The following is a 25,906-nucleotide window of genomic DNA, read 5'->3' on the forward strand; positions in this document are numbered from 1 at the left end:
ATGCAGTTTTGATATGCAAAACCTACTGCTTTTAATAAGACATGCAAATGCACTTTTCATATTATTGGATTTTATATACTGTGATGTTTTTAATCTTTTGTAAGCCGCCTTGATCATATTTATGGAAAGGCGGGGTATAAATAAAAATTATTATTATTATTATTATTATTATTATTATTATATTTTTATTGTTTCACTCTGTAAGTCTCATCTGTTTGGTTTCTGATGTTAGATTAACTGTTTGAGAGCATCTGGGTTCAAAGGGCTAGTAAAAGAATTGACTACAAAACTTATATCTTGCTTAAGAAAACCCTAGGAAATTCATGAGGTTGCCAGAAGTTGATAGGTGAGTTGGAGGCACATACGGTGAAACATAAATCTACCCAAAAGCTAAGGATCTGCATGGTTCCTTGGAATTCCCTTTCAGATGACCCTAAAATCTTTTCCTTCAATCTAGCAAACTGAATGTCCATCAAATGCTGGAACTTTCTGCAATGTCTCACATTACGATAAAACTAAGAAAGCAGCATTAAAACGGGGCATTTTCTGGTCAAAGCAGGCTAAGTTGAAGAAACAGGACTGCTAAGTTCTTGTCTGGCTAGTCTGATCTGAGCAGAAGAGAAGGTGTGGGAAAGGTCTAGAGTCATTGAAGAAGGCCTGGCAGATCTAAACTCCAGCATATGATTTACTGTGTGCTGTTCTGCCAACATCAGCCACATTTGCTGTGGACATGACCAAGGATGTAAATCAAAGGGAGGAAGAAACTCTTGGACCAGTGCCATGAGTAGAATTAGAAGTACTTTGTGGGCACAGGTTGTAGTGACTAAATCCGCAACAGAGCTGGAGGGGAAGGTAGATCAGATAGGCATCTCTGTGAGTGTCTCTCCATTTCAACTGGCAGCCATTTTCTGGATATTTGGAGTCACTTATATGAGAGTTGTAGTCACTGACGAGTACGACTCTTGATCAGCTGTAACAATATAAGAAAAATGTGTGTCCTCAGACCATGTCACACTCTCTAGGTTTCTGAGAACTTGGTGGTAGGTAGATTGTTCAGTGCTGAGGCTGTAGTCCTGGGGGGCTAATGACACAAAGATACTAGCTGTTCTGCTTTTTTACATTTCTACCCTTCCACTCTCTAAAGAAGAAATTGCACAAGAGAGATGGATGAAAACAAAGCTTCAAGTGGATATAGAGCATGTGCCTCTTTGCCCAGTGTGAAATGCTTTCTTGATTCTGCTAACCAAAGATCAACTGGCCAGTTTGATCAGGTCTGTTTTGAAAGAGAAATGAGCTGTTAGTGCTTTGACTGGGAGGTCTTAACTTGTGATCCGTAGACTTTTAAGAATCTTTGGATGCGCTTCAGGGTATTTTTCTGGGTTGGGGGTCCTTAAATTTCAAGAGGCCCATAACCCAGAAAAAGATTAAGAACCCATAGAGTAGAGCATCTCACTCCCTGTGGATGGACTATTCAGTTCCCAACATATCCAATTGAAAGGTTAAGAGGGTTGGGCAGGGCCCCTGTTATATACACCACTGGCCTATATACACTGGTGGCCTGACTCATATACAGTAATTTCAGGGGGTTTCCCCCCCCCCCCAGTTTTTGTCCATTGTGATTTTGTGATTCATTTTGTGATTCAGAACTGAATCTAGGATATTTTAGGATCTAAAAATGACACCAAGCACTGAGCAGAACCCCAGAAAAAATGTTTAATACAAGGCCAAAGGTAAATGTTAGTGATAGACCTTGCTGAACTGTAGTGGCTCAAACAGCTGCCTAAGAAAATTAGATGCTGACATCAGTCCTGCCATCGTCTCCTTATTTTTGGCTTTATTTACTCCCAATTAGTGCCCACTTCTTGATGGGAGAACTACTCTTCTTTAAATATGAAAAGGGTTGGGTCCTTGTAAATAGGCTGAGAATAAACAGATAGGATAGTTCTGGGGTGGGGTTGCATCAGTGATAAAGTGAATTCCTTGGGTGGGAAAGAGGTGTCTCAAGACCTGGAAGCTTTGCTCCTAGGTTTACATGGCCTGGATATGTGCTCTGTATAGTTCTTTAATGGTGATGTATTCTGAACATGTTCTGGGGCTCATAGGTTCAAGGCATAAGCCCTGGTTTCTATTATTATTTCTAGGCCCAAGCTCTCCCTCAAATTTAGCTCTGCGGGCTGTTTTCTTTCTCTGTACAACTTCGTTAAAGATTCCCTGAAGTCTCTGATGCACTGGGCTACATGAGTTCACATTCATACCAAGCCAACAACAATAATCGTCTATTGGAAAATGAGTGATAATGTGTGGATGTTTACTGGGGTGGGAATGGAAGGCTTCAAATCTAGTGTGTCCTCTGTAAAGCCCTTTGCGTCAGCTGCAAAGCTGGCTGGTACAGACTAACTGCAGCTAAGATTGCAGGACACTGATTATTCAGATGGAACCTTTGGCACGCTTTGTAGAGAAGAAAGTGTTATAGTCTTATAGGCATGATAAATCAGTTGTTCTTTGTCGCTTGTTGTGATGTGATCCATTTAGATGTGCCTTTCTATTGTGATCTCATCCTCTCAGCATCTCCTACCCCAGATTGTGATGATATCCATGTGATGTTCTAGCAAAACAGAGACTGTTTTCTGCCTTACAGGGATGGATGAGCCCAGGATCCAGAACAGTCTTGTCTCTGGCTGTAAAGTCAGTGTTGTTCAAGTTGTTTCCAGCTTATGGTGACCTTAAGGTGAACCTGCCATGGGGCTTTCTTAGCAAGATTTGTTTAGAGGGAGTTTGCTTTGCCTTCCTCTGAGGTGGAGAGAGTGTTACTTTCGCCAGGTTATCCAATGGGTTTCCATGGCTGAGCAGGGATTAGTACCCTAATCTCCCAGCAACCAAACCACTACACCATGCTGGCTTTCAGGATGCACTCTTACCTGATATGAAATTTTGGGGATAAAGAGTTCCAGACTTAGGTGTATGGTTCTCCAAGACCAGACATTTGTCTCTGTTCTCAGGTACTCTATACTCAGGTACTGTTGTACTGCATCTTTTTGCTTGTGGCCAAGTGGTGCATCACATCACCCATTCAAAGAGACCAGTGCTCAAATTAAAATTAAATAAATACACTTCATTATATAATATGGAATAGATAATCAGAATACAACTTATCTAAAGGTCTGTCTAACACATACAGTTGAAGAGTGAAGAGGAAGGAAAATGTGCAGAGGTTTAAGATACAATGCTCCTAGCATCCCATGTGATGCTTTAGTATGCTTGCTTGTCCATGATGGTGCAAGCAAACACATTAATAGCAAAAGACATTGTCTTGAGGGTATCCTTACCCAGTATGCATTCTCTAACTTCTAACCAAACTGGTAAAAGTTGTGGCTAGTTGACAGTATATACTGGAGCAGGGTAACTGTGTTTGCTTCATGACTGCTGTGCAACTCTGTGCCTGTTCTGATGATGCCGTAAATAGGTAAAAGAAATTGGAAGGTGAAAGAGAAAAAATGGAGAGATTCAAACAGGAGGTGTTTGCTCCTAAATAGTCATGACACTGCTATCAGATGATTGCATGATGCAATAAAAATGGCCAGTTGCCACCTACCCAGCAGTACAACTTCATGGAATATGTTGATAGTATTTGGCTGATCAGATAATATTGCTGTATCAAATATCACTTGATTAACCACCTGTACGTATTACTTCATCAGCCAACTGAAAACATTGTTTAACTGGTCAACTGACTGCCATCTAGACAATACTCAATACACAGCACCTATAACTCGAAGGAGAGGGTGGCCTGGTGACATTTATGCACTTGATGAAAATGGGTGGGGGGAAGGATCAGGGCATTTTCCCTTTGCATCTTCCTTTTCTGTAAGCTAAGCAAGCTAATAGCATCACAGCCAATTTGAGCAGGTTGTTGGAGAGAGTCATTTCTCCAGTCCCTAGCCTCAATGGCCTGCAGCTAGTCGCTGGCTGGTGCAAACAGTACATGCATCTAGGAAGAGGCATTTTCAGTGTAGCCTCATCACAACTGTTCAGATAAGCACCTTGGCTACGTCTTCATCACTCTTCAGATCTTCACACCCAAACTATCAGTTTTCAAAGAACTTTTTAAAGTGGCAAAGGATTAGAGATACCCAATGCCTGCCCAAAGGTCAAGAAGACTTACAAGCAGCAAAGTACATCCAGTGCTCTCTTAACAAAATTTTATGCTTTGGCTCAAACAGCCCATTAGAAAGATCCAAGCAAACAAACATTTTGCCTGTAACAGATCCTTCTCCTTGGCTGTTCATGATGAAACAGTTCAGGATGAGCTTTCGTAGACTAAAGTCTACTTCCAAGCATCTGAAAAAATAGACTGAAGTCTACGAAACCTCATGCTGCCAACCTCTTTCTTTCAGTTAGTTTCAAAGGTGCTATAAGATCTCTCTACATATGTATTTGGTTATTAGCACTGATAGTTTGTTATGTGTGGGAGCTGACTTGTAATGAGACAGATATGAGAATTTTCTGATATCTAAGTAACAAATTAAGTAGTAGCTCCTCCACTCTCTCTCATAAATTCCTCTCCTCTCATCGTTCACTCTATTTAATTTACAGCCCCATGGGCTGAGTTTGCTAGATGGAAAAGACCCCAAGGGCCATCTATTCCAACTCCCTGCCATGAAGGAACTCACAATCAAAGCACCCCTGACAGATGGCTGTGCAGCCCCTGTTTAAAGACCTCCAAAGAAGGAGAGTCCAAGGGAGTGTGCTCCACCTTGGACTCAGGAAGTTCCTCCTAATGTTTAGGTGGCATCTCTTTTCTTGTAGCTTGCATCCATTGTTCTGGGTCCTATTCTCTTATGACAAGGTTTGCAAACCTTGGGCTGCTCACTCAAGAAAGCTGTGTACAAAACTGGCATTTTTACAACTCTTTGTTATCTCCTCTGTGCCCCATTGCAATGTTTGTCATGGTCTCCTTTGGAAAAAAAAATCCAGAACGACTTACAAACCTGTTGTTCTTCAGATTGCCCCTTATCCAGGTCTATTTATACATTATTTCTACAGTGTAGATGCACCCTCGATTATTGACATTTGGTTACTTTTGCTTTCTTCCTTTACATTGATACAGTTTGCATTTCTTCCTTTAAAAAATCCCCCAAACCTAGCACACTAACCAAGAAAAATCAGTGCATCCTGGCACACCTGTTGAAGAAGAGCGACCCAACAAGTAATGCTACAGGACTGACACTTCTCTGGAAGCCATTAATCAGAGACATATGTTACTCTATTTTAAACTAAAGCTGAGGTCAGGTTGAGGGGAGGTGGGAAGAACACGTTCATCGTCCAGGTGGCAGAAAAACTATCCAACCCCATTTGAAGCCAGCTCCCCAGCGATGGTGTCGACTTTACTTAGTTTACTATGTTTTGAACATAACTCCATGCCTCGCCAGCTCCACTAATTCACCATGGAGACTGACAGTTTAATGACTCCCTCACATTGGTCTTCCATCCTAGAAGCTGACAGCTGGGAATAGCCAAGAATACTTTTTAGGGCCTCTGAAAAAAAAACAGTGACATTGAGGATAGATGGGCACTAGGTGCAAAAAAAGTGATGGTGGCCTTACTTTCCCCACTGCAGGATGCTTGGACCTGCAATGGATATCCCTGAAAGGTAGCCACTGTAGATTGCAGGTTGCCACTGCTGGTAATGTCATTGTAGGAAGCTTTTGGTGAATAACAAGAGGAAAAGGGAACAGCAACTATATTGGCCACCCAAAAAGGGAGAAAAAAGAAGAAATTTTCCCTTTCATTTGCCTGGGCGGAAGAAAGACATTTTAAAAAAAAATCTTAAATTCTCCATTTCCAAAACACAAAACTCAAAAGTGTTTCCATCCTCTGTGAGGATCACAAGTCCCTTTCTAGTGGAAAGCAGAGATCCTTAGGCAGTCCTTATAATGGCAATGCTGAAGACAAGGTATTGAGTTAAATGGAGAAAATGGCAGCCAAACTGAGTAATTTTAACTACTTATTTGGAGGGGCTTTCGCTTGGAGAATAAAGTCCCAGACTCAAGTTGTATACATATACTTCCTCCAGGGCAGAGTCTCATAGCTGAGCATCTAAATTTGCATACCCTCCAATATTTCACAGATGAAAACCAGAACACCAGGAGTCAGCAACATCAGAGTGTGATCAAGATGGCAAAAGTTACTTATTAAAAAGAACACACAACATAGCAGAGGCTGCAGCAGTTTGCTTTTGCCTGAGTCTGCTGGGATGGGCAGGATTTTGCACTCTCCTCTCTCCCCTGCTGAGTTAGTCGAATTCAAACAACTTTTGCACCTTGAAATCAGTTTGCATCAGTGGAAGTAAGCTGAGGACAAAGGGAGAAAATGGTAGGAGGAGAAAGAAAAGGGCATTTTAGAAGCTGATGAAGAACTAGGAAAACAGAGGATTAACTGGGACTGTTCCTGCCAAATCAAAGCAGTTTGGGGGGGGGGGGTATGAATTTGGTGTTCTCAAGTCATACACAAAATAATAGCTATGTTACTTGTAAGGGAAAAAAACATATTGTGGTAATACTTTTACTAGGTCTTTTGAAAAAGCACAAAAGTTGCATCGGTTGTTGTCAGATTGTCAAATTAAATATTTATGGGCATTTAATCTGTTTGTCAGGATGGATGTTTCAGAAAGCAGAGGGAGGAAAAGGAAAGTGGAGAAGAAAGAATTGGAGTTTAAACACAATGTTTACATGTTCCCTCTGGGAGGTGATGGTCCAAAATACACTGCAGAAATAATCCAGTTTGAGACCACTTTAACTGCCCTGGCTCAATGCTAGGGAATTCTGGGAACTGTAGCTTGGTGAGACATTTAGCCTTCTCTGTCAGAGAGTTCTGGTGCCACAATAAACTACAATTCCCAGGATTCCCTAGCACTGAGCCAGGGCAGTTAAAGTGATCTCAAACTGAATTATTTCTGCAGTGTGTTCAGACCAGAGGAATGAGCTAGAGATTCTTACATGGGTCTCCTCGCATGTGGTTGTGATGTTTCATTGAGAGCAGTCCTTGCATTTGCTCTGAAGAAGAAAGGAAAAGTAGCTTTTCATCCTACATTTTGAAAACACAAACCCAAGTTAACATTCAACAACACAGAGAGAATCATAGAATCATAGAGCTGTAAGAGACTCCAAGGGTCATCCAGTCTAATGCGCTGCCATGCAGGAATATACAGGCAAAGTACTCTTGTTTAAAAATATCCAAAGAAGGAAACTCAATCACTCCCTGAGGCAGCATATTCCACTATTGAACAGCTCTTGCCAGCAGGAAGTTTTTCCTAATGTTTAGGTAGAATCTCTTTTCCTATTGCTTGAATCCAATGTTCCATGTCCTAATCTTTGGAGCCACAGAAAACAAGTTTGTTCCATCTTCAATAAGACAGCCTTCAAATATTTAAACATGGCTATCATGTCACATCCTAGCCTTCTCTTCCCCAGGTTAAATATACCCAGATCCCACAGCTGCTCCTCATAGGGCATGGTTTCCAGACTTTTCATCATTTTGGTCGCCCTCCTCTGGACATGCTCCAGCTTGTCCACATCCTTTTTGAATATAGTGATCTCAACAAAAGAGACACTGTATATAGTAACTATCTAAGACTGAACTCTCCCAAGAAGCCAAAGTGATTAAACTGAGTCTGTTTTGCTTTGACCATATCATGAGAAGATATGACTCACTAGAAAAGACAATAATGCTTGCTAAGGTAAATGGTAGTAGGAAAAGAGGAAGACCGCATGCCACATGGATAGACTGAATCAAAGAAGTCATTGGCCTGAATCTGCAAGACATGAGCAGGGCTGTTCATGATGGGATGACTTGGAGGTCTCTCATTCATGGGGTCATCGTAGGCCGAAATCAATTTGACAGCAGTTAAGGCCAACCATGTGATCCAACCATTCGCTATACCCTGTGGTGAACAAAGACTGTCACAAATTTCATTGACTTTGATGCAGTGAATTCATTGGAGTCAGCAAAACTACTGAGGATTCAGTCCTTTGGTCTAGACACTGAGCTCATGGAAGAGAGGTTTTTAATTTATATTTTAACAACATCCTTTAGTGTATTCCTTCACTTTTTTCCAGAGAAATTAATAGTCATAATTAATGGTTGTACAACAGTCATAAGCCAGTCATTGAGTACAACAGTCATTAGCATTTAGCTCTGTGTGTAGCTGAGCCACATGGCAAGCCAAATGTCTGGACCACTAGCCACCTACTGGGAACAGATAAAGAAGTAGTAGGCAGCAAGCCATTGCCTCTGATCATACAGGTGTTGCCCAGCTCCTTTCTGGGTTTCTGAGTTAACAAGTAACTTTCTCTGGGTATTGCTGGTGAATGTTCAAACTTATCCTTGCATCCTTAAGGACTAAAAAGCTAAGAGATCAGTTGGGAGATTTGTGCTGTTTGTTGGAATGTCTAGTTCTGTGTCAGGTACCAGATTTAGTGATTGTGTGCATGATCAGCTCTAGGTGCAGAGAAAGCCACACATTCATGAACCGAATCCTCTTCAGACTCTGTGACCCCATCCATAATTTGAGCTCTTTCCTGAAAAGACTCAAAGGGAGAGGAAGCAAAAAGCAGAAGAACTGTATTTTTCTCCCACCCACCTGCTGTGGCCATCTTCAGCCTTGGGTTATATTTAGCAGGTGCGTGAGAGGACGCAGCAGCCCAAGCCAGACTGGCCACTTGTTAATCGTTTCCGGTTACAGCTGCTCTTGGATGTCGGTGTCTCACAGCCTGAAGAGCTTCGTGCTGGACAAGGCTTAAGAAGTCAGAAACCCTTCAGGGTGTGGGACAAATGTGTCCCCTCCTTGTGTAGTATAAATATGCACAGGGTGACCAGATGTCATAACAGCGAAGGAGGGCAAGGCACCGCAAAACATAGGGCAGTCCAGAAAAATGGAGAACATGAGCAAAGAAAAACTACACACACACACATAAATATAAATGCATGCTTCTTAGGCATGCTCAAAATGGAGAACATTTTGGAATTCCTCCTGGGGGGGTGGGGAAGGCTGAAATGGAAGACATGTCCAAGAAAAGGAGGGTGTTTGGTCACCCTGAATAAGCACCTTCCCTTCAGAGCAGTCCTTTTGGATCACAAGCCTTCACCTTGCTTGGTGACTGAATTGGTTTGCATCGATTATTGGTGGAACTTGGAAATGCTGGCTGTGGAAATTGCCATCCCCAGAAGCCAATTTTCCAAGCTCTCATTTTAGGGAAGTTTATTATTAGGGCTGCTCAGTTGCAGGGTATGAACCTTCTTTTATTGTCCTCAAGGTAAAGGGGAGGAATCTCAGGGAGAGACCACTGCCTTCAAAGCTGTATATCTATTTACTATCTTCATTTGTTAAACCTGGTGCTTTTTATTTGAATGGTGTATTCTGTGTAGTTACCAGTTGATGCTTGAGGAATCACCCCTGATGACATTACCAGGGACTACCCTTTGTAACATCACCAAGGCCCAGCTCCTGTAATATCACAAGAAGCCATCTCTAAGTCTCAAGCTTTGAAACCTGAAATCTCAAAGCCTGAGATAGCCTAACCCAGCAACTTTGTTAGAATGAATGAGTAATGTTAGCTTCTACCCTGTACACATTGTAGTAGTATTTGTTGTGTGCCTTCAGGTCATTTCCGACTTATGACAACCCTAAGATAAAATTATCATGGGGTTTTCTTGGCAGATTTTTTTCAGAGCAGATTTGCCCTTGCCTTCTTCTGAGGCTGAGAGAGTATGACTTGGCCAAGATTACCCAGTAGGATTCCACGGACAAGCAGAGATTCAAACCCTGGCCTCCCAGCATCCTAGCCCAACACGCAAGTCACTATCACACACACGCACGTGCGTGCACACAGACACACACTTTCCATATACAAGATCCAGTACAGATATTCTAGATCTTTTTTGAGGACTATGATACCTGTCTTCAAACAAGCTTTTTCTGCTTTGAAATATTTCTTTTGGTTCTGATTTTTGGTCTCCATTTGCAAAATATGCCTTGTTTCCTCTGTTTGAATGATCTGGAGTTGTTTGGTTTACAAGCACCTTTGAGCAACACATCTCTTGCTCACTATTTGTAGTTTGCTGTGGTCTGGATTGTGTAGAGTAGATAGGTGTTTGGTTGTGCATACATGTGTGTGCAGGTCGACAGGGGATGGTTTTACATTTTAGCAGGAGGTTGAACTTAATTACCATTTTATTTCAATGGTCATAGTATTTTTTAAAATGTTATTAATTGCATTTACTCCTTTCCTCCAATGAGCCAAAGATAGCATACATAGCTTTCCCCTTACTTTATCTTCACAATAACCCTATAAGGTTGATCAGGCTGAGTGAGGTTGGCCAGTCCATAGTCATGAAACAAGGGATTCTATGGCTCAGTAGTTACCATAACTTGAATCTTTCAAGTCCAAGACTTTGGAAAGGGCTGTCCATCAGTGGGGACCAGTGGTTTCCATATCACTGTGGTGATGATTCTGGTCCAGGTTGTCATCTGAACTTTAAAGGAGCTATCTAATAGGCTGGCTCTATTTTGAGATTTTTAAAAAAGCTATCAGTATGAGAGCACCTTGGACAGCTATTTTAAGTTCAGGCAGAAACCTGGCAGAGAGTCACTGGCCTGTTGACATGGAAGCTACCAGCAATACTGCTGTCATATAGAGAAGGAAAGAGAAGCCATTTGAATCTGACTTCAGAGAGGGAAGCCACATGGAAAATGAGCTCAAGAGCACAACTGGAGGAAGAAGCAGGAAGAAATTTCAATGATGGCTCATATGTACAAGAAAAAGATAGGAAGATGATCAATTCATTCGAAATGTGGTGCTGGAGAAGAGTGCTGACAGCCAAAGAGACAAACAAATGGATCCTAGAGCAGCTCAAGCCAGAAATCTCCCTGGAAGTCAAGATGACAGAACTGAGGCTGTCGTACTTCAGACACATTATGAGAAGGCATGATTCACTGGAAAAAACAATAAGAAAGGGGGAAGGAAGCAAAGAGAGGAAGGCCACATGCTAGATGGATGGACTCTGCAAAAGAGGCCACAGGTATGAGTTTATAGGAAGTAAGCAGAGCAGTGGCGGACAAGGGTTCTTGGAGATGCCTCATCCACAGGGTCACCATGGGTTGAAATTGACTCAAGGGCAGTTAACAACAAGAACTATACTTACAACAAAAGGAGGTGACAGAATCCTGAGATGGCAGAATAAACTGTAGTACTGCAGATCAGGGATAATTATTGTGAATGCTACTGTAGTTCAAAATCTGTGCATCAGTATAAATTAGAAAAGGTGGTGGACCAGGTCCTTGACTGTGTGCTGTTTAAATTTATCAGTAGGGAAGTCTAGGGTGCAGGAGAACATTTTAAAAATGTGATCCTACACCTGCATTGCTACAGCCCACTCTACCACCATAATACTTGGCCATCTTGATGTCCAGACTGCAGGTAAGAAGCAGGGACTTGAGAGAAAGAGGTGGAAAGGGCATGATGAAAAAGGTCTTATGGGAAGAACTGCACATAGGGGCTAGAGAGCATGAATAGCATGCAATTATTACAACAGGTATGGATGTTTTAAAACCTGGATGCAACAAGGACCCAGAGACAGGATGGCTAAAGAAAAAGGGTGAGAGAAAAGAGGTGGATGGAAATGCCAACTTGTAGGAAGGAAGTCAGTGCAGAGGAGGGAACCTGTTCAGACTTTGATCAAATCATCTTCAATTCCTGACAATGAGTGCAACATCTCCCCACTTTGGAAAAAAAGACTGGCAAGATATAGTGTAACTACAATTTATTTATTTACAAATGTACAAATTGAATTGGTAGTACAGCAGCAAATAAGCCAGTGCATAGGCAAGTAGTGCTACACTCATAGCAGCATCAGTCGCTCAGCACTGCCCATGGTCCATGTTCAGTGCATGCCAAGCAGACACTGAATGACAGGATACCATGGTTCACAATAACACAGAAAACATTTCGTAAATCTGACCAGTGTTGTTCTGGAAAGCAAGGTAACTCATTTCCAAACCATTCATTCAAATGTAATTTTGAGTCAACCCCATTTGGTCTGATCAAGAGTGAGCAGGAAGAGATACCAAAGCTTCAGCACCTAGTAGATGCAACTCTCTTTGATTCCTTTCCCTTAGGCTTTATTTATAAGATACAATGATCAGCTATTGACCAAGAAGAGCCCAAAAACAAACCTTTGGACCTCTTTTCCAGAGTTTGAAGATGGGACTAGGGACTGCTACTTTCCTAAGGGTAAAGGAGAGTGAGGTTCCCTGAGGTATTTTGTGCAGCTTGATTTGTTTTCTGAAAGTGACACCAACTTTACTCTTTTACCCTGGCTTAACAGGATTTTCTCCATGTTACTGAGAACAAGAGCATGTCCTGACAGTGAGTGTCTTCTTTGGTCCCTCAACTGCTAAGGCACGATTTGGAATTGATAGCATCCTCTCCCTTCTCTACAGAGCTGGCCTGGCTCCTTAGCACCGTCGGCTGGTGCCAAGAAGTTCCCTGCTGGGCCGGGCACAACTTTGGACCTCTGGGAGCAACCAGGGTGATTTGATATAATTCATCACCTCTTTGGCATGGCTGCGGTGAGCTGGGTTGGGCCTCAGCAGGCCCTGCAACATCTCCAATGCCTGGGGGGTGAAACGCTCCCAATGGGGTGGACGTGGAGCAAAGCGCGGGCTGCGATGCCAGCTGAGAAAGCTGCGGTAATACCGGTCAGTGGGCACAGCTGTGAGCCAGGGGAAGTAGCCAGTTAACACGCAAAAGAGCATCACTCCCAGCCCCCATATGTCAAGGCTGGGTTGGGCCTCCATGCGAGCTTTAGGACCCAGAACACACAACTCAGGTGCTGTGTAGGGCAGACTCTCGGGCAAGGCCTCGATAGCTCGGCCTCGTGGACAGCTTAACCCAAAATCTGTCAGTTTGATGCGTCGGCACTCAGGGTCACACAGCAACACATTCTCTGGCTTGACATCACGGTGAACCAGCCCCTTGTTCTCCATGTACTCCAGGGCACTGGCAACTTGGAGGGCACAGCGCTTCACCCGCTGCTCAGGTATACCGACCTAGAAAAAAAGGGGAGGAAATCCAAAGATCAGTCTTGACCAAAAAGACTCCCTAAAGTCAATAAAGAATGCCAAACTTTACACCTCGGTTTTCCACTGAGAATTTTAGAAAGGGCTGAAGGGGGGGGGGGGGGGGGACAAAAATTCTTAAAATAATGAGGAGCACATGCTCAGAATCACTTTTATTAATCCAGAATTCAAAGATATAGCCGTGTTACTCTGGAAAATCAGTATGTAAAGAGATCTTGTAGCAGTTTTCAGACTGACTGAAAGAAAGAAGTTGGCAGCATGAGCTTTCATAGACTTAAGTCTACTTCCTCAGATGCTTCAGAAGCTCATGCTGCTAACTTTTATTAATACAGGGTTTCCTGGAAAGAATCTGATGATAGCTTTTTTAATATTTGAAATAGAGGCTCAGGCATGTGAGTGAAGAATAGACTGTCCTCTCATCTCTATTTCTCCTCACCTCATCTTTGAGAGTGCTTTTAAAAATGTAGAGGGGAGGGGCCTGATAACTCTGGAAGACATAGATGGCCCAGGGGCTGCTAGCGGCCATATTCAATTATCAATCTAATGAAATGTTTGGTTGGCTTGTTACCTTTGGTACCATGAGAGAGAAGAGGTCCCTGGCTAAAGCCAATTCTTGTGCAAAGACATAATGTTTAGGGGTTTGGAAGGCAATTCCAAGGGCTGTGGCAATGCAGGGATGAGCTCCCAAAGTCAATGCAATGCAGTATTCACTTAAGAAATCCTCCAGTTCAGTATCCTTCTTATGTACAAATTTCAGAGCCATGGGTGTTCCTGAAAGAGAGAGAAACATTTAAAATGTTCAGTTTATGAATGAGAAGAGAGCGTAACAGAATATTAGAATCCTAGAGTTGCAAAACACTGCAAGGACCATCCAGTCCAACCCCCTGCCATGCAGGAAATCTAAATCAAAGCATCCTCAACAGATGGCCATCCAGCCTCTGCTTAAAGACCTCTAAGGAAGGAGACTCCACTACACTCCGAGGAAGGAGTTTGTTCCACTGTCAAACAGCCCTTACTGTCAGGAAGTTCCTCCTAATGTTGAGGTGGAATCTCTTTTCCTGGAGCTTGCATCCATTGTTCCGGGTCCTGTTCTCTGGAGCAGCAGAAAACAAGAGCTTCCTCCTCAATATGACATCCCTTCAAATATTTAAACAGGGCTATCATATCACCTCTTAAGCTTCTCTTCTCCAGCCTAAACATCCCCAGCTCCCTGAGTCCTTCTTCACAGGACATGGTTTCCAGACCTTTCACCATTTTAGTGGCCCTCCTTTGGACACATGGCTCCAGTTTCTCAACATCCTTTTTGAATTGTGGCGCCCAGAACTGGACACAATATTCCAGGTGGGGCCTGACCAGAGCAGAATAGAGTGGCACTATTACTTCCCTTGATCTAGACACTAGATCCCTTTCACATGTAGTCTCGTTCAGCCAGGTATCGCCCATCCTATATCTGTACATTTCATTTGTCTGCCCTAAGTGCAGTACCTTACATTTCTCCATGTTGAAATTCATTTTGTTACCTTTGGTCCAGCTTTCTAATCTATTAAGGTCATTTTGAATTTTGATCCTGTCCTCAGGGGTATTAGCTACTCCTCCTAATTTGGTGTCATCTGCATATTTGATAAGTATACCCCCAATTCTGTCATCCAAGTCATTGATAAAGATGTTGAATAGCACTGGGCCCAGGACAGAGCCCTGTGGGACCCCACTGGTCACTTCTCTCCAGGATGAAAAGGAGCCATTGTTGAGCACCCTATGAGTTTGGCCAGTCAACCAATTACAAATCCATGTAACAGTTACGTGGCCTAGCCCACATTTCACTAGCTTATTTCCAAGAATATCATGGGGAATCCTGTCAAAAGCCTTACTGAAATCAAGATTTGCCTTCTCACTTCAAATCAAAGCAGCTAGTCTCATATACAGTGAGCCCTTGGTATTTGTTGGGGTTTGTTTCCAGGAGATCCTCCCCCCCAAGAATACCAAAATCCATGAAGTCCCATTATATACAACAGTGTAGTATGATGGGGAAAAAATCAAATAAAATGGCAAAATCAAGGTTTGCTTTTTGGATTTAAAAAAATTCAAACAAAGGCTGAATCCATGTGTGCAGAATCCATGGATATTTTTTTTTGGGGGGGGGGGGACTGTAAATTAATAGCCACACTAATTATTCTTATTATGGACTGTGTTCAATTTTGAGGTTATTAAGGAACAAGCCTCCAATATATACTGTCCTAGCGCTGTTGTTTTTCTAGCTTTTACATACACTTTTTGGACAAAAGAAACAGGAAAAATTCAATTTAAATTCTCATTAAAAATAGATTTAACATGGATGCATAATTAGCAAACTAATAAGTATAATTATGTTTGACAAAGTTCTAATGTATCAGTCTAAATTATACTGGTGAAATCCTATATGTGTGTATTTAGAAGTATGTCCAGTTGTGATTAATGTGACTTACTGACAGATAAGTGAGTAAAGGATTGCAGCCTCAGTTTGAGCTCATTAATTTCAGTGAGACAAGTTAGCTATGCCTTAGATCCCATTTATTTTGGGAACTCCTATGAGAATAAACAGTAAAGGCTATTGGAGGTTCAGCAAGGAGAATAAAAATAAAGATAGTGTGAGAAGATGAAAATGCTTCCACACAAGACATCACTGAGCGTAGTCAGACTACGCTGTACAACTCTCTTCACACACACACCCCTTAATATTTGTGTGTGTGTATATCAATGGTGGGAAAATATGCCTTGTTTCAAGTGGAAGATTACAATACCTGGACTCCCCATAAAATTCTGTGAATGAGGCAGTGCAGTTGTGTGATAAAACCCTAGATACCCTCCAAATTTATATTCAGAAAGCATATCCAGGGGAAGTTGTGTTGGCCGCATAGCAAAGTACAATAATATCCAAAATCTGCAAAACAGTGATACCTTTATTGGACCAACCAAAATGCACAAGTACTCGTGTTGCAATGTAGTACTTGTAACTTGTGTTGCAATGTAGTACTTGCAACATGTACATTGTGCATTTTGGTTGGCCCAATAAAGATATTACTGTTTTGTGGAGCTTGGATATTACTGTACTCCAGATTTATAGTTCTGTCAGTATAGAATGACACCTCCAATCATTTTCTACACTACAGAATCTTCAGGGTATGGAAATGAAAAGTATCTTTCTCTGTTGTGTGGATTAGGAACAACCATGTTTTCTCCTCCTCCTCCTGGAGAGTCAGATAAAAATAATTGAACACTACCATACATATTTCTTGGCTTCAGCTAGGACTCTTGCAGGTCCTCTATGTATCTCCACCTATGAATCCCACCATTTTAACTATCACTTTCCAACTCCCACTTCATCAGTCATCTAGGCTCTTAGGCCTGCTCTTTGTATGAGGGGAGGCTGTAAATAACCTCAATTCTGCTTGTATTCTAGTGCAGTTCAGTCCTGAAGCAAATTATCAGCTCATTGAGAATTAGACTCTAAATGGGCTCAAGCTGATTCTTATCAGATAATAATACTGAAAGAAAAGCACAGCACATATGCTTAACAGCACTTTTCTCTACTTGTTATGCCCTAGGGTTTAACCCTAGTGCTCTGTGGCTGAAAATTACATTGGTTCCAAGCTCTCTTTCATAGCCTTTCCCATCCCTTCCTCCATCTCCTTGGTTCTGACGTACCTTGGCGCTGGTGGACTGCCATCAGTACATGCCCATACGAACCACTGCCTAATTCTCGGAGGATGGTGTAACTACTAGCCACTTCCACCTGGGGCAGGTTCTGGGCTGTCAGCAGCACCATCTCTTCCAGTCGTTTTGCAATGTCACCAGGGACTAACTTCATGGCTGCAAAGGCAGAGAGAGGGAGAGAAATGAGAAATGTGCAAAAAACATGGGTCAATTGGCCACGTATTTCCATATGTACTTTCTTGAGTTTGTCTACGATATCCTACCAAATAGTAAAGAGAAATTTAAAATGAGGTGGGAAAGCAGCATTTCTTAGCTCCCTTCTTCTTTGTGTTGCATTATACACACACACACACCACAACTTTTTTGTAGAAGAGTATAGCGCAGACATAAAACTAAAATATACATTGTTATTCTGATGCTTCCTTTTTGACCCAAAGATGGTCATATTAGTGCCATATATCAGTAATTTTGAGCCAAGAATTTGATTGCCCCTTTCTTTCTATGAATTTCCTTTGGGTCAAGATGTTTGGTAACCATCTCACTATAAGGAGGAGAAAGACAGATGGCCAATACCAACTGGAAATGTCTGAGGAGACTTTTACCATTTTCCTGTTTCCCCAAATTCCATAATAAGTTTAAAAGTGTGGTATAAATTACCTCCTAAATATTTGGTGTGCTGTCCATTATAAAACTACACAAACTTTTTTCCACCTGGGCAAATTTAGGCAGCCCATTTTTACATGAAAGTCAGGTTATTTTAAAGTGTAGAGGCCTGGATATAGGGTCCCACAGTATGTCATCTTTCCCTCCCCACTCTCACAACTCCTGAGTCATATTGAAACAGCATGTATTCCCATGTCAGAGCTATCATTCCCTTTGGCACAGCTTCAGAAATGACAACACCAGAAGGATGACATAGGCAGAGAGCCCGGGTATTGGGTTATGTTGTAGAGTAACTGCCTCCGAAGGACAGCTAGATACTGTCTGTTTTTCTGCATCTGGATACAAAATTAGGGGCAAAGCACAGAATCCTGAGCCAACCAGATGAAGAGTTGATGCCAAAAGGACCATCTACATAGAAGATCCTTGGCAGATGTGATGGTGAGGGGCCCATCACTGCCTTCTCCAAAGACCCATGTGTGCTGCAGGGAGCAATATTGCAAGCTTTAGCCATAGGACAATGATATTAACAGTAACTTCAGGGGTGCTTGGTAACGGCCAAATGCAAATTGTCCTGTTGCTGCCGACTCTAAGTAGCCTAGGCTGGAGTTCAGACATGGGAAAGGGTAAGAGAAGGCCCTGACCGTGTATGCAGAGTGATGTTCCTTTACATCACAATCACAACCAATGCCTCCTTAACTGAGATTTGCGGAAAACGCTTGCAGGGGAAGAAGATGCAATTTCCAGGCTGTCGGGTTTCAGCCCCAATATTATACTGGTGGCTAGGATAGTCAGGGGCAGTAATCTAAAGGTGCTTTGCACTAATTTGCCATTTCACACAAAAGAAATGCATTTCTACAACAGTGGCATATTTGGAAGCACCTCTATAAATGCCGTTGGGCTAAGAGAGCGTCACCTGCAGATGCTCGTGTAGAAGAGAACACAAATGCACTTTTCTAGACTTTAAGCTTTGCATTTCAACTACAGTCCCAGGTATTTGCAAGCAGCAGTCTATGCCTCCCTTGCCTAAGATAGAGGCTTACCTGCCACGGTGAAGCTGGAGCACTTGAGGCTTTCCTTCTGCAGAACTTTGTGTTGACTGGCTGAGTGTTCGCTTTCTGCTTTCTACCTGCAGCATGCAGATCCCCATGAGCCTTTTATAGTGACCACTTCCCATCTGGTTCAGTCCAGCCAGGCAAATAGAAAAAGATGCCAAGCCACCCCCTCCCTCCTTCCCTGCTCTGCTCCAAAAGGTCAGGGCTCCAGAGTCCAAGCAGTTCCATGGGGCAAGATTAGCAGCCACTTATCAAGGTTATTTTTACCTCCAGCGGCCCAGCTGCTTTTACACTTGTGTCCCAGATGTTCCTGGAAAGAAGGATCCGTTCTTTTCTTTTTTCTCCAAGGCATAGGTGTCTAAGATTTAATGGGACAAAGTGTGTCAGACAATGCAAGAAAGACCACTGTGCCTACACAGGCCGATCTTTTCATCTCTTGCCAGGTAACAAGTTACTGTACAGTCTCAGTCCTTAAGACCCTGCAAAACACATCAAAACCATAGTTTTTTGTGGGTTTTTCAGGCTATGTGGCCATGTTCTAGAAGATTTTCTTCCTGACGTTTCACCAGCATCTGTGGCTGGCATCTTCAGAGAATGCTTGCCTGGAAAAGGTGGGAATATATATACTGTGTGAGCCTGAGAATGCAGGAGTGATTCCAGCCAATAGGATGTGGGCTGGGACGTTGGGAGTCCGTTGGAATTGTGACAGTTAAGGACTTTAGATAGGATTCTGTTGAGTCCAGTGAGTGGACATAGTTTTATGAGTTCCAGAGGGGAAATTAGGTTTAAGTCCAGTGTGAGGGGCTTATAACCTGATAGATCTTGAGCTTTGCCTCCCATAAATGGACAGCCTGGCATTTTTTGGGAAGAATCCAGAGAGGATAACCATGAAAAAAGTCCAAAGTACCAGGGCTGGAGGCTCTCAAATGCATCCTAACCCACCTGCAGTCTACGAAACGACCTTCAACGTGCTGAATGCTCCACAGGTTGAACCAATGAACTGGAGAGCCACGTCCCCTTTTTCTCCTGCCTTGGGCTCCTTCGCCAACCATGCCAGCTACCGCTCTCTCTCTCGCGTGCCTCAACGGTCGCTCACAAGCAGCCCCAGTCCGCGAGTGCCCTCATGAGCTCTTGAGGCAACATGGCTCTTCCTCACATAAGTGGTATTTTTTTGGGAAGAATCCAGAGAAAATAACCACTCCAAAAGTTCAAAATAGCAGGGCTGGAGGCTCTGAAATGTATGACAACCCAGTCTACCAAACTACCTTCAACGTGCTTAATACTGGCTAGGTTCCACCAATGAACCGGAGAAGGCCAAATGATGAGCTGGTAAAATAAAACTTTACTGATATGTTTGTTTGAAATGTAACTATTTTTCATAGTTTTACGTAGACATTTTACACAAATATTTTAACGTATTTTATATGCCAAACAGGGCACTTGGAGGTCAGGGAAAGCTCCGTGGGGAGGGAGGCAGGGACAGTTGTATCTTTTCTTGGCAAATTAGTTACAGAATTCTCACTATTCTCTCTCTCTCTCTCTCAGTATTAAACCAAAGTCAGCCACTCAAGCTATGAAATCCCTCAGGATCCTAATACCCCCAAACTCTCTTCCTAGATTTGGCTTATCTCCAAGTCCCTCAAGTTCAGTCTCTTCTCAAAGATAGTCCCTCCCTGGACTTAACAAGATCTATCAGGTTATAAGCCCCTCACACTGGACTTAAACCTCAGTTCGTTCCCCTCTGGACCTCATGAAACTATGTCCACTCACTGGACTCAACAGAAACCTATCTGAAGTCCTTAACTATCACAATTCCAACCGACTCCCAACTGTCAGCTTGGAATTTTCAAAAGTCCCAGCCCACATTCTATTGGCTGGTCTCTAGCTGCCTTCTGATTGGTCAGTCGGGTGTTCTGTACACCACTCACCCTCCCTCTTCAATCAGTTTATGGACACACATAACTCAACAGTTATGTGGGTTCATAAACATTTTATATGAAATTATACTTACCATTAATCTAAAATACAGAGAACATCAGACTTTTGCATTAGCCTCCCAGCCTGTGAGGACTGCCATCAGCACAGAACAATACACATGCAAATCACTCCTGCATTCTCAGGCTCACACGGTATATATATTCCCACCTTTTTCCAGGCAATCATTCTCTGAAGATGCCAGGCACAGATGCTGGCGAAACATCAGGAAGAAAATCTTCTAGGACATGGCCACATAGCCTGAAAAACCCACAAAAAACTATGGATGCTGGCCATGAAAGCCTTCGACTTCACATCAAAACCAGTACATACATTATGATCGATTTGCCAGGGCCAGTGCTGCCATCAGTTAGATGGGTTGCAGATGTAGCAACCCATAGCTATCAGCCCTAAAGTTCCTGGCCTTTCTTCTCTTTTAGAAGACAGAGTTGTCTCTGTTCAGAGTCTGTTCACATTCTCCCTGCTGCTTTTAATGATAGTGGAAGACCTTTCCCCCTTTGTTGTTATATGTGTTCAGGTCATCTCCAACTTCTTATTGTGTGCCTTCAAGTGGTTTCGGACTTTTTTAAAAAATAAAAGACAAACATACAGAGTCATAATAACATAACACAACAAATACAACATCCACCATCACATCCTACTACAAATAAATCATAATCATTAACAGCATCTAACATAAAACATAAAACCAGTAATGAGTTTCTTCAAGATATATTGAACCCTCTCTATTCGTCTACTTCCAGTTTTCATTCTTTCATCCTTGTCATAGTCATTTATAACTCTAGTCCCCGGCTACATAATTTACCAGTAATTAAAGGTTCTGTATATTTGTGTTGACTTATGGTTTCTGACTTATGGCAACCCTAATGCGAGCCTATCATTGGGTTTTCTTGGCAAGATTTGTTCAAAGGAAGTTTGCCATTGCCTTTCCTTCAGGCTGAAAGTATGTGACTTGCCCAAGGTCACCCAGTGAGTTTCATGGCCAAGCTGGGAATCGGACACTGGTCTCCAGTGTCATAGTCCAATGCTGAAACCACTGTACCAAGTGTCTCCATCTCCAGTTTATGGTGCCACTATCACAGGCAAGATTGATTCAGAGGACGTTTGCCATTGCCTTCCTATAAGACTGAAAGAGAATAACATGCCCAAGGACATGCAGTAGACTTCCATGGCTGTATGGGGATTTGAACCTTGGTCTCCCAGACCAAGACTCAACCTATTGTAAGCTGCTGGCTCCTTTCTGTTCTTGCCAGTGCTGAACTGAGTTAATTTGTAGTCCAGTGAATTCAACTAGAACGCAAAGGTGTCACCTTTAAGCAGCAGAATTGTTTGGGTGACTCTGTTTCCTCCTTCACATCTCTGATTTATATAACATAATTACTTTGCACATCTCATTTTCCTGTCCTCCAACATTTCTCAAAGGAAAATTGGGACATATGTAGCCAAGCCACATCAGAATATGGTCAATATGACAAAAGTTATTAATGGGGAGGAATATATAAGCTAGGAGATGCTGCAGCAGTTTTGTTTTGCCTGAGCCTACTGGAAAGGGCAGGATTCTGCCCTCTCCTCTTGCTGCTTTGAATTAATTGAGTGCAAATTACTTTTGCCCTTTGCATTCAGTTTGCACCAGTTTGGAGTATTAGTTCACTGATAAGCAGTATAGAAATGTACTTGCTATTGCTATTTGCATGAATTGAATTAAGCTGAGGACAAAGGGGGGAAAGTGGAAAGAGGAGAGAGCAACTAGTTCATTTTAAAAGCAGATGGAAAAGTAGGGACAACAAAGGATTAAGCAGAATGGCCCCTGCCAGATTCAGGCAGTTAGAGGGTATGTGAGTAAAAACCTTGGATGAAATTTTAACAAGGCTAGTTTTCTTTGGTGGACTAACTACTGGAGACCTAAATCTTGTTTTGTAATATTTGTTACTTTACAAATATATAGGTTGAACAAATAGAAAACGAACAGGCATGCTATGACCCTAAAAACGTGGTTTTGCTAGCCAAGAATATCTTAGCAGAACTTGTTTTTCCTTGGCTAAATTCAAACTGCACAAACTATCCCTTTTCCAGCCCCACCAGGACACACCCCAGCAGCTGAAAATAGCCACTGCCCATCAAATATCAGGTAATACAAAAATCTTACAAAGAAGCAGCCATTTTACACCATGGAAGAGTTTGGTCCTAAGAGGTACAACACCATTCCCCTTTCACCTAGGCAGATGTCAGATTCAAATAACACAATACTGCTTGAAGGCCATATTCAGGGAAAGACACTGTGCTCTGGGCTCCTTATAGAAAGCACAGGATACAGATCAAACAAACTCTCATGATTTATGACTGCCAACAGACCCACAGAATCATAGAGTTGGAAGGGATTTTGTCAGTCATTGAGACCACCCTCTGCTCAGTGCAAGATCTCCAGCTAAAGCATTCCCAGCAGGCAGCTTTCCATCCTCTTTTTTAAGACATCCAGAGAAGGAGATTCCCACCACCTCACTAGGCAATTCGACCAAATGTATTTATGAACTTTTAAGTCTCTTGAAGAGCCCTTACTGGTTTGTCATTGTCACAATATACATAGCTGTCTGGTGCCATTAACAAAGAACAATATACTACTTTTGCTGAGATGGGATGGCGAGAAGGAGGTTACTACAAAAATGAGGTCTTGTTCTTACTGTGGCAGTACAGATTGCAAATGAAGTGTCAAGAGACTAAACTTTAGAAACTATATTTTTAGAGATCACCCTTAGAAACAATAGGATTGCCAATTCAGGATCATCTCAGGACGTGAGGTTTCTGGTTCCTGAGCCTTAGGGGCAGACACTGGTGATGTCATTAAGCATTATTCATTAAGTACCAACTACACATGCTCACAGGTTTTAATTCAAACATATACACAGAGTGGAAAGAGAATGAACATATTTTCCTGTTTGGAAATTATGACAGAAATCTTAGCTGAAGGAACTGTTCCCAATGAGGGAGTTATTCCTTCTCACTTACATTTGGGAGATGGGATAAGGAAAGTTTAAACTAGCCTACTTGCTTCTAGACAGAAGGTGGTGACTGGGAAGGAAGGAGGAAGCTAAAGTAAATACATAAACCACCTGGAGAGTCTATGCAAGTTGCAGCAACAAATAAATTAATCCTTGAAAATCCTAGCAAACTGTTGATCTGTTAGCTGAGCTGCAGATTTGCACACTCTCCTTTCCTCTTGCATAAAACTGAGCCCCTCAGAACAGGAGAATTTGCACCCTCAACTTCTGCCTGGAAATAACCCATGAGAAGTAGCTCAGGGTCAGACCCTGAGATCTAGCAACCCAATCCACACAGAAAACAAAAATATCAAGGAAAGTTTGTATAGAACACTTCTCCCTGACAGGAAATATTATGTGAGCTTCTACTTGCGGTCTGAAGTGCTACTAGCTTCTTTTTGCTATTTTCAGTGACAAGTAGGTGTGTATGAGTGCGCCTATCTCCTGCTAGAAGTTTCCCTTTGCTCCTGAAGGAGGGAGGCATTGATAAATTGGCACTGCCCCCTGCCAGTTAAAAAGTAAGTGATAATTGCTTTTATAGCTCTCTTGGTTATGGAATAAATGTTGTAAAGATTAAAGGGACCTGACAAAAGATTTGGAATATTTCAAAAGTTTGCCTTCTGATGCTGTGCAGATATGATTGCTTATCTCACACTTTTGTGCTATCTACACTGTCTCCTGTACCATGGTTTTATAATCTCAACTGCAGTTGAGATTGCTACTTTACCTATAAAGCATTATTTTAACTGAGGAGTAAAATCAAATATTTATTTACCCTGATGGATGGTTTGTTGTTGTGTGTCTTCAAGTCGTTTCCAGCTTATGGCGATCCTAAGGCAAACCTGTCATGGGATTTTCTTGTCAAGATGTGCACTAAGTCACACAGGCTCTAAGTAAAGAATGGTAACTACAGTTGGCTTTCTATATCCACAGATTCTTTATCCACGGATTCAATCATATACAGCTTGAAAATATTCCAAAAATTATATAAAACCCAAAAAGCAAACTTTGATTTTGCCCTTTTATATAAGCGACACTGTTTTACTATGGCGCTGTATTTAATGGGATGAGCATCCATGGATTTAAGTAGCCACAGGGGGTCCTGGAACCAAAGTCCAGAGGGTACCAAAGGCCCACTGTACTACCTAATTTCCTGTTGTATGATCATGAAGATGAACCATTAAAAACTTTAGAGCGGAGGAATTCTTTCCCAAACATTAGGTTCCTTTACCTAGCAGGTTAGTTAATTTGCACCATTACCAGTTTGTTGGCTGAAAACCTTTTGCAGATGAGCCATCTGTTTCTAGAAGGATCATTCTTACTAACCTGCCTGATGGTAATTTGTCCCTCAAGAGACAGATGCGCCCTGACCTTTTCCTTATGCCTTGGCAGCCTTTGCCGAGCATGTGGATTGGCTTCTGCCAGTGAGGGCTTATTCATGTACAAGCACAACTTGCTGCCTCTGGGGAAGGATTGGGGGGCTTAAGTGGGCAGGTGTGAAGTGCACTGTTTGTTGTATCCTGGGGCTGGGTTTCCATGGAGAGTCACTCACCCAAATGGTTTGTCATTATAGGAGTGAAGGGGGGGGGACTTGTTTAAGTATCCAGAGCTGAGTTTTTAACAGAACTCATTGGCACTCAAATGCACACTGAGGTATTTGCTGGGGGAAAACAGATCACCTTTCCTCAGGGCACACCCATGCTCAGCTTTGTGCATAGTCAGGGTGATGGATCATTAAAAGGAAGGGGTACATGTAAACCTTCTTATCTTGCAATATATGGATTACTGCAGGTGATAGATTCAAAAAACAATTCCATACCCTCCAACTGTACTTATTTGACAGGGACAGTCATGACCAATCCTTTAGTGTTCCACTTTTTCAGCTGCTTTTAAAACGTGCCAGTTGCTCTCTCTTCCCACTTTCTCTCTTTGTCATCTGCTTACTTCTACTGCTGCAGACTGAGTTCAAAGTACAAAAGGAGTTTGCACTCAGTGAACTGAGCCAGGAAAAGAGGACAAGGTAGAATCTTGTGCTTCCCAGTTGGTTCGGGCAAAAGCAAACTGCTGCAGCCTCTCCCTAGTGTGTGTATTCTTCCTCATTAATAGCTTCTGTCACATTGACTCATCTCTAAAAGTTTGATGGGTATGCAATTCCATACTCCCACCATCAACTTCAGCAAGTTAAACAAAATGAGAATGGGACATGCGTCTACCCTATTTTCATGACAGTGGGAATGTGATTCTGTGTGTGAGAGAGAGAGAGAGAGAGAGAAAGAGAGTGAGTGTAGGTGATTTAAAAACAAAGAAACAGCACTTCTGATGAATTCTGCAATCTT

At 42.3% G+C, this 25,906-nt stretch overlaps 1 protein-coding gene across 2 annotated transcripts; it reads right to left on the bottom strand.

Moving 5' to 3' along the window:
• Positions 1-11,816: 11,816 nt before the first annotated feature.
• Positions 11,817-20,073, bottom strand: LOC149303481 (serine/threonine-protein kinase SBK2-like). 2 transcript variants are annotated; one of them, XM_089481055.1, is made up of 4 exons: positions 18,808-20,073; positions 18,529-18,614; positions 13,704-13,906; positions 11,817-13,105 (listed from the first exon to the last, which is right to left on the bottom strand). In XM_089481055.1, exons 3-4 carry the CDS (start codon positions 13,896-13,898, stop codon positions 12,512-12,514), a joined length of 789 nt encoding a protein of 262 aa, XP_089337181.1. In that variant the 5' UTR covers positions 13,899-13,906; positions 18,529-18,614; positions 18,808-20,073; the 3' UTR covers positions 11,817-12,511. The 2 variants fall into 2 exon arrangements, with proteins under 2 accessions (XP_089337181.1, XP_089337180.1); XM_089481054.1 differs by lacking the exon at positions 18,808-20,073 and adding an exon at positions 16,817-16,981 and having other exon boundaries at positions 11,818-13,105; positions 18,529-18,723.
• Between the last annotated feature and the right edge of the window lie 5,833 nt (positions 20,074-25,906).

The sequence above is a fragment of the Sceloporus occidentalis genome, unplaced genomic scaffold, assembly GCF_023333645.1.
Source record: "Sceloporus occidentalis isolate IW3139 unplaced genomic scaffold, rSceOcc1.0.p SCAF_14, whole genome shotgun sequence".
NCBI classification, from domain to species: Eukaryota; Metazoa; Chordata; class Lepidosauria; order Squamata; family Phrynosomatidae; genus Sceloporus; species Sceloporus occidentalis.

What these genes read in the sequence shown, in the direction of transcription:
- LOC149303481 (XM_089481054.1), bottom strand. Translation starts at nt 16,979, where the DNA reads ATGAAGTTAGTCCCTGGTGACATTGCAAAACGACTGGAAGAGATGGTG. An exon ending in GGCAGTCCACCAGCGCCAAG is followed by an intron (nt 13,907 to 16,816) that starts GTACGTCAGAAC and finishes TCTCTCTTTCAG; the next exon opens with GAACACCCATGGCTCTGAAA. An exon ending in TCTCTCTCATGGTACCAAAG is followed by an intron (nt 13,106 to 13,703) that starts GTAACAAGCCAA and finishes CTTTTTTTCTAG; the next exon opens with GTCGGTATACCTGAGCAGCG.